This window comes from Garra rufa, chromosome 3 (genome assembly GCF_049309525.1).
Source record: "Garra rufa chromosome 3, GarRuf1.0, whole genome shotgun sequence".
Classification (NCBI taxonomy): Eukaryota; Metazoa; Chordata; class Actinopteri; order Cypriniformes; family Cyprinidae; genus Garra; species Garra rufa.
Window position 1 is genome coordinate 10488441 of NC_133363.1, and position 14693 is coordinate 10503133.

Below are 14693 nucleotides of genomic sequence, written 5' to 3' on the forward strand. Positions count from 1 at the left end.
CAGTTCTCAATGGAATCTTCTGTTCGAATATATTCTAAAATGTAATTTATTCCTGTGGTCAAAGCTAATTTTTTAGCATCCTTACTCCAGTCTTCAGTGTCACGTGATGCTTCAGAAGTCATTCTGATCATAAAACAATAAAAAATACAGCTAACTAAAACAATAAAACACAGTAAAACATAACATTATGAAAACATGATTTTGAAAATTAAAAAAAAAGTTTTCTGTTTTTGCAAATAAACTTATTTTTCCAATTTTTATAAAGTGTGTCAATATTTTTTTTTACATGGGTAAATAAAAAGCATTGTTTGATAACTTTTATTTATTGATACGGTTGTGATTAAATTACAGTTGTGAACAACTGAATCTCATATTTGAGTGTTTTGCATGTATAATAAAGATAACGTCTAGGTTACGTAGGTAACCCTCGTTCCCTGAAGGAGGGAACGGAGACGTTAAATATGGGAACTCGCTTGAGAGTCCAATCATCTCTGAGCCTTATTCAAAAGGCCAGTGAAAATTGGTGAGTGGTATTTGCATGCCGAGCCACTCCCCCGTACATACGGGTATATAAGATGGCGGCGTGCAACCACTCATTCAGGTTTTTGCTGAGGAGCCGGATCGAGCCGGCGTCAGCGCGACATCAGGTCTTGGAAGGGGATGTAACGTCTCCGTTCCCTCCTTCAGGGAACGAGGGTTACCTACGTAACCTAGACGTTCCCCTTCAGTCGTTTCACTATGTCGTTACATATGGGAACAGACCCATGGAACAGGCCATGAACCGGACGCCGCGTTACGCACAACACCGCGTGCCGACAGGTGGACGTGTCAGGAGACGGATATGAACGTAACCTTCCCAACGCCCTGAGGGCCAATAGGGGGGGCCCCACAGGTATGCCAGTATACTGAAGAAGAGGTTGGGGGGGCGGAGCACATGCAAACTTTACATGTGGAATAAAGTAAATTTAATATACCCATACACTTTTAGGGATATACGAGGGAAACAGAGGCCTTCTGGCTGACCACTGGAAATGCTGAGACATGTTGCCACAACCTGCGGGGCGAAGGAGACCCTGCAGGAGCACATTTCAGGGCCTACTCCGCATCTAGGCCTGACTGCGGGGCATGGAGGAGCCAGAGTTAGCCGGAGGGAACATTCTGGAAATAGCACATGGATCCCGTAGGAATGGCGCAGCAAGCCGACACCAGCCATTCTCACGCTCACCTGATGTCTAAGTTAAGACACGGGAAGACACGGCCTCTACGCGAAGGTTGTAAAACCTGCCGTAGGTATTAGGTGTCGCCCAGCCCGCAGCTCTACAGATATCTGCTAGTGAGGCGCCATTAGCCAACGCATAGGATGAGGCAACACTCCGTGTGGAGTGGGCCCAAACACCTAAGGCACATGGCTCTCCCTGATATAGGTAAGACAGGGAGATGGCATCAACCACCCAATGAGCCAGCCTCTGTTTGGAGACAGCATTCCCTTTCTGCTGTCCTCCAAAGCAGACATAGAGCTGCTCGGTGCGTCTGAAGTGCCGTGTGCGGTCCATGTATATGCGTAGAGCGCGAACTGGACACAGCGGCGCAAGAGCTGGGTCTGCTTCCTCCAAGGGCAGAGCCTGAAGGTTCACCACCTGATCGCGGAAAGGAGTGGTGGGAACCTTGGGCACATAGCCAGGCCGGGGTCTCAGGATGACGTGAGAATCGCCGGGCCCGAATTCTAGGCACGTTTCGTTGACAGAGAAGGCTTGTAGGTCCCCTACCCTCTTGATGGAGGCCAGCGCAGTCAGGAGCGCTGTCTTAAGTGACAGGAATTTTAGCTCAGCTGACGCAAGTGGCTCGAATGGGGATTCCCGCAGGCCCCGAAGGGCGACGGAGAGATCCCAAGAGGGTACGAGGTGCGGTCTGGGAGGATTAATCCTTCTCGCACCTCTCAGGAACCTCACGATGAGTTGGTGCTTACCCAGGGATGTTCCATCCACTGCATCGTGATACTCTGCGATGGCAGCAACGTACACTTTGAGAGTCGAAGGGGACAGCCTGAGCTCCAACTTCTCTTGCAGGAAGGAAAGCACTACTGCAATCGTGCATCTCTGTGGGTCCTCTCCGCAAGAGGAACACCAGTCAATGAACAGACCCCACCTCAGTGCATAAGCCTGCCTAGTAGAGGGAGCTCTGGACTGAGTGATGGTTTCTATCACGGCCTGAGGAAGGCCTGTGAGGTCTGACGCGTCCCGTCCAGGAGCCAGACGTGCAGGTTCCAAAGGTCGGGGCGCGGGTGCCAAATTGTGCCCATCCCCTGAGAAAGAAAGTCTTTCCTCAAGGGGATCTTCCAGGGAGGGGCTGCCGCGAGGGAATGAGTTCTGGGAACCAGGTCCGGGTGGGCCAGTGTGGCGCAACCAGCAGAACCTGAGAGAGGGACAGGCCAAATGGGAGCACTTTGTACTGATATGCTCGACCCTCAAAGGCAAACTGTAGGAAGGGTCTGTGTCGAGGAAGAATCAAGACATGAAAGTACGCGTCCTTCAGGTCGATGGCCGCAAACCAATCCTGGGGACGAATGCATGTTAACATGCGCTTCGTCTTGAGCGTCTTGAACGGCAGCCTGAGAAGGGACCAATTCAAGACTCTGAGATCCAGGATGGGTCTTAACCCACCGCTCTTTTTGGGCACGATGAAGTAGGGACTGTAAAACCACCACATAGCCCCGGGCTGCGCTCGAGATGAATAAGGAGCGTGCCATGTTTTTGTCAGCTCCTCATGCACCTCCAGGAAGAATGGCACCGGGGGAGGGTCAGAGGGCTCAGAGATGATTGGACTCTCAAGCGAGTTCCCATATGTAACGTCGTAGTGAAACGACTGAAGGGGAACAGGAATGTACATGCATGGGAATAAGATTCTCATGGAAAAGGACAGATCAGAATTGTGAATAAAGAACTGAAAAATCCACAATTTAGCAACATACTACATATTTTAGCATGCTGTCATTGTCATATTATGATTGTGGTGGTGTCTCTGTTGGTTACTTGTAGCTTGACCAGGCCGGCAGCCTCTAGTGTTTGTATTGGTTAATTCCACACATTCCTTTAGTTATCCCAGACTAGTAAAACCACCAGATGTGATTTGTTGCACGTCCGTTAAATGCCACAAATAAAGAATCCATTAAGTCTTCAAACACAGTGTCCCTGAAGATTGGTGACAAATAAACACGTTCTTACCCTCCGCTTAAACCTGATTCACATTCCTGAGGGAAATATCCCTCAGAGACAAGTCTGTTCTTGTTTCTTCAAGGCTGTATTGTTCATTGTCTAAATCTAAAACTGTCTCTGATATGGAAGCTGAAGAGCTTAAGTTTTTACTGTGTGGGCAGCAGAGCAGAGGAAAACACCTGTGACATTCATGCATGCGTACATCACCTTCAGTCTCTGTTGTTTCAACACGCTGTGTCTAATGTGTGTGACAGCAAGCAGAACATCTAAAAGCTAAATTATACACAGTGAGTCTGTAAAACCTGTGATGGATTTGAAGCCAACCGGATTGAACAGAGGGGTTTGAAGGCGTTTATAAAGAAATGGTTCACCCACAATGAAAATGTAGTCACCCTGAGGCCATCCGAGATGTAGATGAGTTTGTTTCTTCATCGGAAACAGATTTGGAGAAATTCAGCATTACATCACTTGCTCACCAATTGATCCTCTGTAGTGAATGGGTACCGTCAGAATGAGAGTCCAAACAGCTGATAAAAACATCACAATAAAAAGTAATCCCTATGACTCCAGTCCATCAAATAATTGTTGCTTCCGACTAACTTACCAGTTTTCTCTCCATAAAAGTGCTTTCTCCAGTTAAAAAGTCGTCTCGTCTGAATCAGGGGAAAAATATGCACAGATTGAGCACTGTTTACAAGCAAAAAAACAGTCCAAAACAGTTCTAATCTAATATGTTGGTGTTTTTTAATGTGAGAGGACAACAGGGATTGACTTTTTCCAGTATTATGGACTGGATTTTTGCCTAGATGTGACCGTTTAAAGTTAAAACACATCTACAAACATACAGTTTTTATTTCAAGACATAAATTGATGGATTAGAGTGATGTGGATTACTTGTGGGTTATTGTGATGTTTTTATCAGCTGTTTGGACTCTCATTCTGACGGCACCCATTCACTGCAGAGGATCTGTTTGTGAGAAAGTGATGAAGTGATAAATGTGAAATGGGGGGAAATTCCTTTAAGTTGGTGTTGGAAAACTTTTAAAAATCTAGTTGCAAATGGCAAAAGAAATCAGTGTCAAATAGGGGTCAACCGATTCTCGACATTAAGCATTTTTATGGTTATCATTTTATGGTTATGGTTATCGGTATCTGTCATTTTCAAAAACCGATACGTCTATGAACTAATATAAGTATTTAAAGAACATTTTTGTCAGAGCCCTTGTTGTCATTAATTTTCATTTTTACACAAGACACATATACATATGTGTGTATTTATATACATAACAAATCTACACAGTACACACATATATAGTATGCAAACATAAACTTACATTTTGAATCAATCATGACTAATTGTTTTGCAGCTCTACTTGATCTGTAATAAATGGTATCGGCATCTTCCCTGAAAAAAAACCCACTAATATCAAATATGTTTTTTTTTTCTTGCAGTATTGTTTTATCTGTACATTTTACTAAAATTTCAAACGTGAAATCAAATATTTTTAAATGTATTTTTATTTATTTATTTAAAGTGATTTAATTTATTATTATTGCTTTGTGACGCTTAACTGCAATATAAATATGACTTTATATTGGATTAAATTAATCATTGATTTCTTAAAGGAGTAGTTCACTTCCAGAACAAAAATTAAATGTACAGATCATTTACTCACCCCCCTTGACATCCAAGATGTTCATGTCTTTCTTTCTTCAGTCGTAAAGACATTTTTTGAGGAAAACATTGCAGGATTTCTCTTCATATGTAGTTTAAATGCAACTCCAAAATGTAGTTTAAATGCAACTTCAAAGGGCTCTAAATGATCCCAGCCAAGTAAGAAAGGTCTTATCTAGCCAAACGATTACGATACAGTTATTTTCTAATTTTACAGAATTAAAGTTTATATACTTTTTAACCTCAAGTGCTCATCTTGTCTAGCTCTGCTTGTACTCTGTGTATTCCAGTTCAGGACAGTTAGGGTAGATCAAAAAACTCCCATCTCATTTTCTCCACCAACTAAAATCGCCCTACATTGCTGTTTTAGCTTTTTTTGTAAAGGGTGTTTGACCTTCTTTGCATTTTCATTTTGCAAACACTGGGTTGGTACTTCTGCAGCGATGTAGGGCCATTTTGAAGTTGGAGGAGAAAATGAGACGGAAGTTTTTTGACCTACCCAACTGTATTGAACCAGAATACACAAAAATAAAAAGTATGTAAATTCAAATTGTTTTTTTTTTTTTAGAAAATAACCAATCCTTTTGCTAGATAAGATACTCTTTCCTTGACTGGGATCATTTAGAGCCTTTTGAAGCTGCATTTAAACTGCATTTTGGAAGTTCAAACATTATATAAAGAGAAATCCTGAAATGTTTTCCTCAAAAAACATAATTTCTGTACGACTGAAGAAAGAAAGACATGAACATCTTGGATGACAAGGGGGTGAGTACATAATCTGTAAATTTCTGTTCTATAAGTGAACTGTTCCTTTAATTAATTAATCCTTATAATCCTAATAATGGCCTTCAACAAGTACCCATAAAGGTGTTCTCTTAAAGTTAAAAGTGAGGATTTCTTACCCTCCTTATGTAAGTGATTAATTGCATTGTTTTATCTGTTGTGTAGCTTTATGCCAGTATATAGAGGCTACTAAATTCAGAGATGCCAGAGGAGAGTTGGCGAGTGCAAACGAAGGTAACCTCCCCATCCCCCACTATGCTCTCCACTCCTGCAGTCAGTGCTCCTGTTTGTATCACAATCAACCACAGCTTGGCCTGTGCCTGCTAACCTTTTAACCTTTCCACGCACCTCTTTCACAGCACCGCTGTTTGCTCATGTGTGAGATGGCTGCGTGGTTGGGTAGTGTGGGATCATCTGTCTTCCTGCCCTTTTCCCCTTCAACTCCTTCTCCTCTTCCTCTCTCAGCAGCAGCAACTTATTAGCACTCCAAACTGTTTGTCAGTCACTGCTCGGTGAACTTTCGCCAAGGTTTGCTTGGTGGGCTGTAACTCCTTCACTTGGAATGATTTTTCGAGGCACGTCTTTTCCACGCGTTGCAACACTTTTCTGCTTCAACTGTTCTAGCACTTTTGGCTTTGACTGGGTTTGATTTCTGTTTTCTTATGTTTTTCGCAACTTTCCAAACAAATGTCTTCTAGAAGATTGTTGTATATATTTAATGAAAGATACACACTAGTATATCACTTTTTTATGTGATTTTCTAGGATACTTGCCAGAAAAGAGCTTTCTAAACTTATCTTTCTTTCTCTTTTCTCTTTCTCTTTCTGTCCGAATCTCAGGTGAGAATTTTGAGCAGAGTCCACTGCGGAGAACTTTTAAATCTAAAGTTCTAGCGCACTATCCCGACAATGTGGAGTGGAACCCTTTTGACCAGGATGCAGTGGGCATGGTGAGTGACACAAAGAGGTCTGCTAATTTGGGTTTTTCAATAACTAATTCTAATTTCATTGATACATTAATGATTTGTGATGGTTCTGCAATATATTAGCAGCTTTGTTGCAAAACACATGTTCAGCTATCTTATATTACATGTCAAGAAGTGTAATTTTTAGTAAAAACATTGCACTTAATGTATTTTCTGAGTGATATTGAACTATCAATCATTGTTTTTGATTGAATGATTCAAAGACTCATTCATAGTATTTAAAAAGACACTCACTGGTTGCCACATACTGAAATGTGACCCTGGACCACAAAACCAGTCATAAGGTAAAATTTTACAAAACTGAGATATATGCATCATATGAAAGCTCAATAAATAAGAAATAAGCTTTCTATTGATGTAGGGTCTGTTAGGATAGGACCATATTTGGTTGAAATACATCTATTTGAAAATCTGGAATCTGAGGGTGCAAAAAAATCAAAATGCTGAGAAAATCACCTTTAAAGTTCTTCAAATTAAGTTCTTAACAATGCATATTACTAATCAAAAATTACATTTTGATATATTTATGGTAGGAATTTTACAAAAAATCTTCATGGAACATGATCTTTACTTAATTTCCTAATGATTTTTGGCTTAAAAGAAAAAAGTATTTTTGGCTATTGCTACAAATATACCCCAGCGACTTAAGACTGGTTTTGTGGTCCAGGGTCACAAATAAGAAGGTAACCTGCAGAAAGAGTCATTAAATTAATCAGTGAATGAACAAGCTGCCAAATCCACTCCAACCTTTAAAGGGATAGTTCACCCAAAAATGAAAATTACTCATGATTTACTCACTCTCAAGCCATCCTAGGTGTATAGCTGGATTTCCATCCAAAGTTGTGAATTTAACTTATGCGCAAAATTGGAATATCACATAAAACATTTGCGAGTAAACTCCGTTTCCATTTTTCCCACATTTGGACCGGCCCTCTGAACAATGCCAGAGATATATTTTTGTTAAATGTGAGCCAAATCATCCCAATTAAAAGAACCAAAGTCTTAAACTACTTCACTCTGTGTGCATTAAATGTATTTAATAGACAAGTTTCACAATTTGAGTTGAATTACTGAAATAAATGAACTTTTCCATGACATTCTAATTTATTGAGAAGCACCTGTATATCCTTTGAAAAGAAATGATCATTTGTCTGTCTGGTGCATAAAAAAATAAATAAACGATTCTAGCATTAAAAGGTATAATAAATACAGGTAAAATCATAGTAAAATAATAATAATAATAGTAGTCAGTCCAGCCCATGGAATTTTCTTTTATAAACCGACCCGGCCCCTCATTAAAGAAAAGAAAATTATGTGGCCCGCTCAGAAAAAAGTTTGGGGAACACCTGGTATAGACAGTTTCTGGAGGCAATTATACATTTTATGCTCAGGCATTTCAGTATGACCATAGCAACATCTCATATGTTGTAGAATGAAATTGGTCTGCTGCTTAGTCAGGTTTTGCCTGACTTTTATTTTATTTTTTGATGCATAGTCAAAAACTACCTCAAGCGAGTGTGTAAACTTTTTTGTGAATTAAAGGATATTCATTCAAAATGTGGCATTTCCATCACTCATTTCTGATGCGATACTTCAAAATGCACATAAAAACAGGGTGATAGAAACAACATAGCTTATGACTTTCTTCTTTCAGACAAATACAGTTGCAGTTATATTAAAAAATGTCCTGGCTCTTCCAACTTTTATAATGGCAGTGAATGGGTGTTGAGATTTTGAAGTCCAATTAAGTGCATCCATCCTTCATAAAAAAGTACTCCACATTAATAAAGGCCTCCTGAAGCGAATCAATGCGTTAGTGTAGGAAAAATATCAATATTTAAAACTTTATAAACCATAACCCTAACTTCTGCTAACTGTCTTATGTACATTTATGATAGAGTGGCGTTCCAGTGGATGACAAAAGACTTAGGTTTAGCGTAAGTTACCGGGAGAAGCAATGAATGCGGAAACGTAGAGGAGAGAGCAAACAAAACAAGTGTCAAAAATTAGAAGTACAAGGATTTGTGAAGAAAAATGTCAGAGAAAACAAAGGTTTTCCTTTGCTGTAATGTTCCTATGTCCTCCGCTAAACTGATAAATATAGAGATTGTGATTTATAAAGTTGTAAATATGGATATTTTTTAGACAAACACATCAATTCACTTCAAAAGGCCTTTAACTTTAACTTTTTATGATGGATGGATGCACTTTATTGGACTATTGAATCTCAACAGCCATTCAATGCCATAAAGCTTGGAAGAACATTTTTAATATAATTCTGACTGTAGTTGTCTAAAAGAAGAAATCTGACAATTCCTGATTCCTCAGAATTGCACAAATGTAATTCTTTTTGGCATCCGCACCTTGGAATCCTGTATCTTCACCCTGTCATAAGCAGAAGGCACTTAAGGTGGTGTTGTGGGTCAAGCCTTACAACGCCCTTTTGCCAGTCTAGATTTAGAATATAGCACAGCCTCCTGCGACACATCACTTAAATATATCATGTATGATATATATATATACACACAACAGTTTAATGATAGCATTTGAGATTTTAATTTTGAAATGGCTATATCAGACACTTAAAAGGAAAGTTCTGGCAAAAATAAAAATTATCCCATGATTTACTCACCCTCAAGCCTTTCACGACTTTCTTCTTCAGAAATTTTTTAATTGGAGTTTTATTAAAAAATATCCTGTCTCTTCTGAGGTTTATAATGGCTGTTGAGATTCAGTAGTCCAATAGAAGTCAAATAATGTGCATCCATTCATCATGAAAAGTACTCCACACAGCTCTGGTGGTTATTAAGGTCTTCTGAATTGAAACAATGTGTTTGTGTAAGAAAAATATCCATATCCATTGAATCTCAACAGCCATTCACTACCATTATAAAGCTTGGAAGAGCCAGGACATTTTCCGATCGTAACACCGATTGTATTCGTCTGAAAAAAGAAAGTCATACACATAGGATAGCTAGAGGTTGAGTCATTGGGTAATTTTCATTTTTGGGTGAAATATCCCCAACAGTGCAAATTGTTGCATGTCTTGCAAGATTTTTGTCTGACACACCCAGTTGAGGGCTTGGAGTCTCTACTGATTGTGTGGTGTTGGGGCGCTTCCAGGAATGTGGTTGTAACAACTGCTATAATGGTCTATACAATGAGATATGATATGGGTTAAATTAAGGGAACCTCATTCAAGGTAAAAAACTGTATTTTCAATATTTGTAGAGCCTCAGACCTTTCTTGTCGTTTCCCCCACAGCTCTGTATGCCAAAGGGCTTGTCCTTCCGCACCCAGGCGGACACCCGCGAGCCCCAGTTCCACTCTTTCATTATCACGAGAGAGGACGGCTCCCGAACCTACGGCTTTGCCCTCACCTTCTTTGAGGAGGTGACCAGCAAACAGATCTGCAGCGCCATGCAGACGCTGTACCACATGCACAATGCAGAACAGTATGACATCTTGCACACGCCACCCACACCTCGCAGTTCAGAAGACGCCCGTCCCACCGCTCAACAACTGCACGCTGCTCCCTCTTTGTCTCGGCTGCAGCGTTTCAACTCCTACGACATCAGCCGAGACACACTCTATGTGTCCAAATGCATCTGCCTGATCACACCCATGGCCTTCGCCAACGCCTGCAGAAGGGTTCTCGAACAGCTGCACCAGGCCGTCACCTCGCCTCAGCCCCCACCCCTGCCACTGGAGAGCTACGTCTACAATTTTCTCTACGAGGTCCCGCTACCACCGTCCGGGCGTTCCTTGAAGTTCTCAGGCGTGTACGGGCCAGTGGTGTGTCAGAGACCCAGCACTGCTGAGCTGCCCCTCTTTGACTTCCCCCTGCAGGAGGTGTTTGAGCTTCTAGGCGTGGAGAACGTCCTACAGCTCTTCACATGTGCGCTATTGGAGATTCAGATCCTACTCTATTCGCAACGTGAGTAAATATCACTCATACTTGTGTAGATCTAGTTCCTGCTCATGATTAATTTTAGCTTCAGACAGATTGCACACAAAAATGGCAAGGGGTTTCTCAAAACGCCAACATCTAATCTGATTGTCTGGTTTTATGCAATTTCTAGGAGGGAAAGTGTCTGCAGGAAATCTGTGTTGCCAGACTCCTCCAGTCAGTTCTCATGAGGAGATATTGGGTTTGAGAAAGTTACAAAGATTTGTGGCGTCAGACCTTTTAATGTGCATCAGAGTTTTGGGTTTATATGCTTAGTAGCACACATGTAAATGGCAGTTACCTAATGTTGGAGGCTGTTCATGGCACTCAGATGGCCTCTTCTTGTTTAAATAGGTAATTCTTGGCCAGAAGTGTAAAGTGTACCAGACATTAATTACTCACCTTTATGGTGTTCCAAACTCGTGAGACCTTTGCTCATCTTTGGAACAGAAATTAAGATGTTTTCAATAAAATCCAAGAGGTTTCTGACCCTGCATAGAAAGCAGTGCAACTACCATGTTCAAGACCCCTTGTCATCCAAGATGTTCATGTCTTTCTTTCTTCAGTCGTAAAGTTATGTTTTTTGAGGAAAACATTTCAGGATTTCTGTCTATATAGTGGACTTCTATGGTGCCCCCAAGTTTGAATTTTCAAAATGCAGTTTAAATGCAGCTTCAAAGAGCTCTATCCCAGCCAAGGAAGAAGGGTCTTATCTAGCGAAGCGATTGGTTATTTTCTACTATTTATATACCTTTTAACCATAAATGCTTGTCTAGTCTAGCTCTGCGTGAACTATGTGTATTCCAGTTGAAAACAGTTAGGGTTACAAAGTGTTTACAAAGTGAACATGCAAAGATCAAACGCCCTTTACAAAAGAAACAATAAAACAGCGATGTAGGAGGATTTTGAACTTAGATTCGTAACATTACAGTAGAACCACTGATGTCACATGGACTATTTTAACAATGTCCTATACCTTTCTGGGCCTTGAACGTGGTAGTCATGTTGCCGTCTATGCAGGGTCAGAAAGCTATCGGATTTCATCAAATATATTCTAATTTGTGTTTTCGAAGATGAACGAAGGTCTTATGGGTTTCTACAGGAACAACACAAGGGTAAGTAATTAATGACAGAATTTTTTGGGTGAACTATCACTTTAAGTCAGCGAGTGTGTTTTGTGTTTTATAGTAGTTGGAGTATGGTGTTGTTGTCAAATAGCAATGGAATACATACAGATTGAATTAGGGTCGCAGAGGAGCGGAACATTTTTGGTAAATTTAGGAAGCTTTTCAAAATTTGGGAAATTTTCCAGGATTTTTTAGGGAAACTTTCTGAAAATGTTAGAACGTTTCAGCAATTTTATCATCCCTTTGCAACCCCACCTGGAATACATGAATACTTCTGAATGATTGTCATTGGAGAAAAACTCAGTTTGTATGTAGTGGCATCTATAAATATTTGCTGATCGTTAATGCTAACCAACCAAGCCTTGACCCCCTGCATACTTACAAGCAGAACAACAAACCTGGTCTATGGCTGTAATGTAAACTAAAAGCTATTAGCTGTTTTATTAAAAAGGATGAGCCCTTCCTTTTATCCCATACTAGCTTGCTGTTTTAATAGGATATATAGTACAAAAACTGTAAATTGTTAACAAGCAAGCTGTAATTTGCTCAAAGTCATAAATCACTGTTCTTAAAAGTCCAAAGTGAGTAAACGCATTGACTTTAATTTAGTAAACGCTTTTGGACATAAATTAGTGTTACTCTTTGCTGCCAACTTACACCAGTTTTAATTCAAATTAAAGCCAATTTAAATCTGATGGCCTTAACCTAATCCAACAGATATCTGAATGATTGCCACGCAAACATTGATTTTAGCCTATTGTCTTGATTTTTGTCTTGTTCAGCTCAGTACAGGCTGGTTTTAGACAAGAGAACAAACAGGCGGTTATATTGCAGTGTACTGCGACATGCTCTTTCTCTCTTTTCACACTCTCTCTCCATCTCAGTGTCCGCGTGAGCTCATCTTAGCGCTTTGTTCTCTCTCGTTCTTGTCAAACTCACAGCCTACCCTTTTCTCAGAAACACCTGGTAGTTTGCAAATTAAAAACTCAACAGTTTCTGAGTATTTAAGCAGATAGGTTTAGAAGTTAATTAAAAAGGTAGTGTTTTTCATTGCCAAATGCTTGAAGTTATTCGTATAGTTTTGCAATATGTCTCACAATATGTCATTATTTATGAAAATGTCACTTACATGTACTTTGTTCGATTCACATTTAAAACGCAATAAAATTGAGAGTGTTTCCTACTGGAAATCCTCAGTGGGCCATTTTAGATTGCGTTTAAAGCAGCATGGGAAGATTGTTTTGCGATTCAGTGGCAGATGTGCTGATTGGATCAATTACACCAACAAGGAAGAGCGAATTACAGGAGGTAACTACAAAGCGACAGGGGGCTGGGTGGATGCATTGCTGTGCTGTTGCTTAGCAACCGTCCTCCGGATACGGAGGATGGTGGTGATGCAGCATAAATATGATTGGCTGGAAATTACATCATCCCTTTTCTGTATCCAGAAGGCTCATTCTCGTAGCGTAATGTTTGTGGACAGTGAGAGTCCAGAATGAAAAGGACTTGATGTCATTAGATTGAGCGGCCCACACACCCAGCAGGGGTGTAAGCTCTAAAAAACAAGATAGCCTACGCCGCTCTATAAATAACAGGCGCGTTTGTAGCATATATAAATACCCTGGCCCTTTCCCAGATACGTGAATCCTTGAGACGGACATCTGCGGTTAGATCAATGGATGTTCGCCAGTTTCATGGTCATTTCCCTATATAGACTTCTGCCTCAATTGCAGGACAGTCAAATTAAACATTATTACTTGAATTGATATATTATTGTAATTATATAAATCATAATATTAACTCATATTAAATAGTGGTTAATTGTTTAAAACCATTTTTTTAGGTTCAATTAGGTTAACCTTAAATTAAACCGTATTAATATGCAAATTAATAATGCAGGTTTGTTACGGTCCCTCTGACTAGCTCATTTTTATTACGATAAATCTGTGACTAAAAATGGGGTAGGATTTACTTGGAATAAAAGCTATAAAACACTCTGAGATTGCAGGTTAATGTCAAAAATAATTACAAGTAAGTAGTTGCACATGTTAAATGTGACATTTTCAAAGACTAAAAGGAGAAGTTCACTGCCAGAACAGAAATTTACAGATAATTTACTCACCCCCTTGTCATCCAAGATGTTCATGTCTTTCTTTCTTCAAACGTAAAGAAATACTGTTAAAATATTGCTTTTTGAGGCAAACACATTTGGATTTTTTGTCCATATTGCAGTTTAAATGCAGCTTCAAAAGGCTCCTAGCCGAGGAAGAAGGGTCTTATCTGGCAGTAAATTGACAGTTTATATACTTTTTAACCTCAAATTCTTGAACTCTGTGTATTACAGTTTTAATACATTTAAACTGCATTTTGGAAGTTCAAACTCGCAGGTACCATAGAGGTCCACTCTATGGAGAACATTCCTGAAATGTTTTCCTCAAAAAACACAATTTCTTTACGACTGAAGGAAAAAAGACATGAACATCTTGCATGACAAGGGGGTGAGTAATTGATCTGTACATTTTTATTCTGGAAGTGAACTTCTTTCTTTCTTTTCTTGGAAAACGTACTCAAGTAATCTTTGTTTCATTTAAATATTCAACAAATCATTAATTCATTAATTAAAATTTTATTCAAAGCCTTTTTTTGTAATTATGTGACATTTACTAGCAATTTCTGAGTGAAAGTGTTTTCTGAAGCTTTTTTCCCGGTAAATTGTACATCAGTTTTTGTCAGCGTGTGGGATGTGAAGAGTGTGTGTGTGTGTGTGTGTGTGTGTGTGTGTGTGTGTGTGTGTGAATAGGCCTGCTGTTGTTACTCATTGTGCTTAGAGGCTGGTTTAGTATTCCTGTCTTTCTGACAGTCGTGACACCCTATGGGACTGCAGGGTGGAGACCATAAGAAAAAAAAGCCCATTTTGTCTGGGTTTTGAGCGTTTCAGAATAATATAGAATAATTATCCTCT

At 39.9% G+C, this 14693-nt stretch overlaps 1 protein-coding gene across 4 annotated transcripts in view; it reads left to right on the forward strand.

Moving 5' to 3' along the window:
* dennd5a (DENN/MADD domain containing 5A) overlaps positions 1-14693 on the forward strand; it is a 69217-nt gene that overhangs the window by 15347 nt on the left and 39177 nt on the right. For 2 of the 4 annotated variants that reach the window (XM_073835675.1, XM_073835677.1), the window contains exons 2-4: positions 5836-5904; positions 6510-6619; positions 9920-10592. In XM_073835675.1, coding sequence (XP_073691776.1) covers positions 5836-5904; positions 6510-6619; positions 9920-10592 — 852 coding nt within the window. The remainder of the gene's footprint in view (positions 1-5835; positions 5905-6509; positions 6620-9919; positions 10593-14693) is intronic. The other 2 variants (XM_073835676.1, XM_073835678.1) reach the window with 1 other exon arrangement.